This window comes from Atta cephalotes, assembly GCF_000143395.1.
Source record: "Atta cephalotes unplaced genomic scaffold scaffold00054, whole genome shotgun sequence".
Classification (NCBI taxonomy): domain Eukaryota; kingdom Metazoa; phylum Arthropoda; class Insecta; order Hymenoptera; family Formicidae; genus Atta; species Atta cephalotes.
In genome coordinates, this window is record NW_012130118.1 from 667,412 (window position 1) to 672,037 (window position 4,626).

A 4,626-nucleotide genomic window follows, 5' to 3' on the forward strand; every position below is an offset into this window, starting at 1 on the left:
ATATACACATATATATAGCTTATGTACGAGACACACTATTTGCATACAACATCAAAGAATAGAAGGACAGACGACAGCCATCAGAGCTCACTCCCAAATACCATGTCACAGCGCTCCTCGGAAACAAAAAACTTTCCGAGAGCATGTTACGTGTGAAGTTGAATTATAACACCATGATAACATCGTATAAGTGAGAAAGCAAAATGATTGGGTAGCTTATAGATTAAAGCTATTATACTTTTTCTATATGATTAATGATAACAGAACAGATATCGAACAATTTACGATTCTCAAAATAATTTTCCAAGAAAGCAAAAGTAGTAGTCAATAATAACTTTACACTTGCGATGCCATAATATGTGAATCTATCTGATTGATATACTCAAAGCTACAAGGGTAGGAGGGAATGATACTCAAAGAATAGTATGATTCTTATGAGGTAAAGAATGTTTGTTAGAGAAAAGCATGCGTATAAGTATATCGAAGTTGATTCTAGCGATAATAGAACTGGTACTTAAATTATTCAATTGTTATATTTTCCAAATATCTAAATATCAAGGAACAGCTATATACCACAAACAAGGAGTTTACAGTACTGGTAAACAAAAAATTTTTCTACTAAAAATACATATGGCCCAGCTCTCAGAATCGCTTTGCGCCTTACCTTCGCAGAACTTTGATTTCATTCTCTAACGAATCTTCCTTGCCCTTTAGCGCCTTTTTGTCAATGATCTTTACGGCAAACATTTGACCCGGCTTCTCTTTGCTTTCCGCCAGTCTCACTTCAGAGAATGCTCCCCTAAACAGAGGAAAATACAATATTTTAGCACAATAGATAAGTCCAAAGTAAATTTGCTTACAATTAGAGACCCTATATGTATTTTTGAGATAGTATTATTCATTTATAGCATTAAACTACAGTTTGTTTTCTTTAAACGTATACAAAGGTATAGTTATAAACTGGCTTTACATACATTTTGTGTAAATAATACATTCTGACACAAATGCCATGAAATACATGTCTAAGCATTACTGCAGATGTATTTTGAAAAGTATACGGAAGAATGCATCAAAAAAATATTATCTAAAAAAATAAAAAAACATTCTGCTGAAATTTTATATTACATATTTTCACATTTTTTTTTAATAAACGAATTTCAGAAACATGAATTGAATAAATAAAATATGATTTTAATTTCAACACTGTTTGTGAGTATCTTAACAAAAATTATCTACCTTTGCAAATAAATGTACAAGTTAATCTTCCTCTTTAGAAAACAAGTTCTTACAAAAATATTGTTACTAAATAACAAAAGAATAAGATTTAATAATTTTTAACCTTTTATTTTTATATTTTTACAATAAAAAAAATATTCGATTATATTAATTTCAATTTAAGTAAATCAATATATTCATCTAAAAATTTATAAAAAGTATAGTAGCGTTATGAGTACATGACATAAAAACATGACTAGACGTTCGATGTTCTCAATCCAATATTAAATGTTCGTTATATTGCAATGTATTGCTAAACTGTTATATAAATGGCACGATAAAATTGACAAATAGTATTGATAGATTTCATTATAAAAATATATGTATATCAATGATTCTCGCATTCACATTTTTTGATAAAATACAAATATAAATAACGTATACAAAAAAAAAGAAAACTTGGTATTCAGCGCACTTGTCCAAGTTGATTTCAATCTCAGTCAACAACATTAAGTATTTAGTTGAAAAGCATTGCAACAGAGTGAAATTATAATTTTATTCTTTTAGCTGAAACTTTACAAGAAAAAAAGATTAGAAAAATAAAGAAACACATAAAAAAATGTGTATAATAATGAGGTAAGAGACATATAAATTTTTGTTGTGAGCTTTTAAGAGCTCATAAATTCGATGCGCGCGATGTAACACTAAGATAGAAATTCTAACTGATCACACGTTTAAGAAAGCAATTTCAAAGTGCCGTTATGGACGCATATACATTAGATTTTAATGCGATTTAATGCATACTAAGCGTTATTCGAAAACATCTTTCATAAGCGATATCGCAAAAGAAAGAAAATACGCAAAAATCGTTGGTCACAAGAAAAAGCAATTTGTGATTCGCAAAAGAAAGTTATGATGGATTAGTGGATTCATTAATACAAAAAAAAAGAAGAGATTAAATCGCGAACACTTTCATTTAGTACGCGCCTCGAAATTTGAAGGCGCGTATCAAAGGTCAAAGTATATGTATATTGTAGAATGTCCAAAAGTCACCGGATATCTTTTCAACCGTTGGTTCTTTAGTCAATTTAAGATCGATTTCACACTTGAAAAACGTTGGAAAGATGAATCAATTTTCAGTATTAGTTTCCTAACTTTCTTTTTACAAGATCGTCTGCAATAGAGCATTAGTGAAAGTTCTATAAAAATAAAAGCTACTTAAGATCATATACACAGGAAAATACATACTGTACGCAAATGATAATTGTTTCAAGTATTTCAAAAGATCACATATCTGCAAATCTATTATAAGTTCAACAAGTTCTCAAAAACATCGACTTTATTTTAAATATATTGTGAAATTCCTAGTTTACTCTATTTTAGTAATCAAGATTAATAATTAAGATTATTAAATTAAAACAAAATCGATTTGCTTTTATAAAATCGCTTCTTCAATCAATTTTATAAAAGAAAATAAATTCTTGTTTTAAGTACATTAAATTTTTCTAAAATTTGTAATAAGTATATTTTAAGATAATTATCAAAGAAAATATTCTTTATCAAATAAATTTAAAAGAAAAAAAATAAATTGAGTAATCACTTTTCTTAACAATAGAATAATATTTTTCTATGTGTAGCTATAAAATAAGATTTTCTCAATCTTCTTCATCAATCCTCTTTTTTTTTTCATAAAGCTCGACTTCACAAGAAACTCTTCATTTTGAATCATTAATTCTATTTAAAAAAAAGCTATTGAAATCTGACATTTTCATTTAGAAATCAATTTCCGAATCGCGATCGAGGAAGCTGCGGTTAAAGGAACACACGACAACCTACAGGGACATCCCGTATTCATATATGTCACATGAATTTCGTCGGATTTAGAAAGGGCAAGAGATCATCCTGGGAATCCTAAGATATCACATGAAATGTATGCTCATATCATGTTTTTGCAACCGAAAAGAAATGCATGCGCGCGGGAACAAAGAATAATATCGCGAGTGAATTTCGAACGACGCTCTCATTTTTATTACCGAACAGGTTTGCCTGTGGTCATACATTTGTAAATTAAAACCGGTTTATATCTCTCCCCTTGAATTATGTTGATATTCATGCCCTTCGGAAAGTTGTTTTGTGAGTATTTTTTAAATTTCTTAATTTGGATCTCTCAAAAATAAAAATTCATTCTTGAAAAAAATAAAATTTCACTTTTCTTTTTATAAACGCTGTATTCTCTAAATTCTTTGGAGTAAATGTATCTCATCTTCCGGTCCAAGACCGGTCCATAGATCGTTCTTATTTTAAGATCATCTTAAATAATGTCTTAGATGCAAATCACGGATCTTATGATATTTACCTCAAGACTTAAGATCGTTTTAAATATAAGAATTGACTATGAATACCGACCTTCGAATGAGATACATTCCAAAGAATTTATAGTACAGTGTTATAAAAAAAAATGTGAATGTGTCAACATTCTTCTGTTCCCTTTGGCCGCAGTTACATAACTGTTTTCATAAGCAATCTGTTACACAGAGGAATCGGGATGTCACGCATATGCGACGCGTGGCATACCACGAAAGTGTTAAAGCTAACGCTTAATCGATCTTGCAAAAGATATAACGCGCAGATATACATGCCGCCTTCCCTTACCGCAATTCGCTGTGTTATCATCTAAACAAATGCAAAAACGTAATAAAATAGAAATAACATTATATAACTTAGATTTTCATCGACAAAAGAGAATTCATCATAAAAGTGTATAATATATGCATACATGAGAGCAGATAGAAGTTTTATCTTTATCGGAAATGTAAGCGCGTAAGAAAATATCAGGGACTTTACATTTGTTTGTCGTAATGTTTGTCGTATCTCACGGACGTGGAATGACGTGTTTTCCAGAGTAAAATGCAAGATTGAGATCTGAGTATGTCATGAGCTCTTTAATAAACGTAAATGGCAATTAAGCCGGAAGTTGGATATCCGTTGGAGCCACTATATTAAATTAATCTGGGAAAGGAAGGTGTTTTTATCCGACGTTTAATCCGCTAAGCCCCGCAATCTCATGAAACATCGCGGTGCGATAATCACTCCGACGATTAAATTCCCGTTAAAGGAGGACTGAACCGTTTTACTACAAAGAAGAAACATGTGTTAGAAACGTGTTTTCCCTCGGCTCCGCGTCAAATGCCTCGACGAATGAGGGGGTGGATGGAAATAGGGAGCGCGTACATCTGTACTCTGTACGTCAGACGGAACAGGCAAAAGATCGGGAACGACGACTTACGTTCCCAGCAGGTCCTTTAGGATGTATTTGTCCTCGACGGAGGGCGATCGGTCGTCCTTCCCATCCTTCTTGATCTTTTTATTCGTATCCTTCTTCCCAAAGAGCGGCATCTTGATCTCGTTTCC

General features: G+C 31.5%; 1 protein-coding gene across 1 annotated transcript in view; it reads right to left on the reverse strand.

Moving 5' to 3' along the window:
• The window catches only part of LOC105623159 (calcium/calmodulin-dependent protein kinase type 1-like), a 9,633-nt gene extending 5,022 nt beyond the window's left edge, over positions 1 to 4,611 (reverse strand). Inside the window, 2 exon segments of the mRNA XM_012204559.1 lie at positions 665 to 799; positions 4,502 to 4,611. Coding sequence (XP_012059949.1) covers positions 665 to 799; positions 4,502 to 4,611 — 245 coding nt within the window.
• Positions 4,612 to 4,626: the final 15 nt, after the last annotated feature.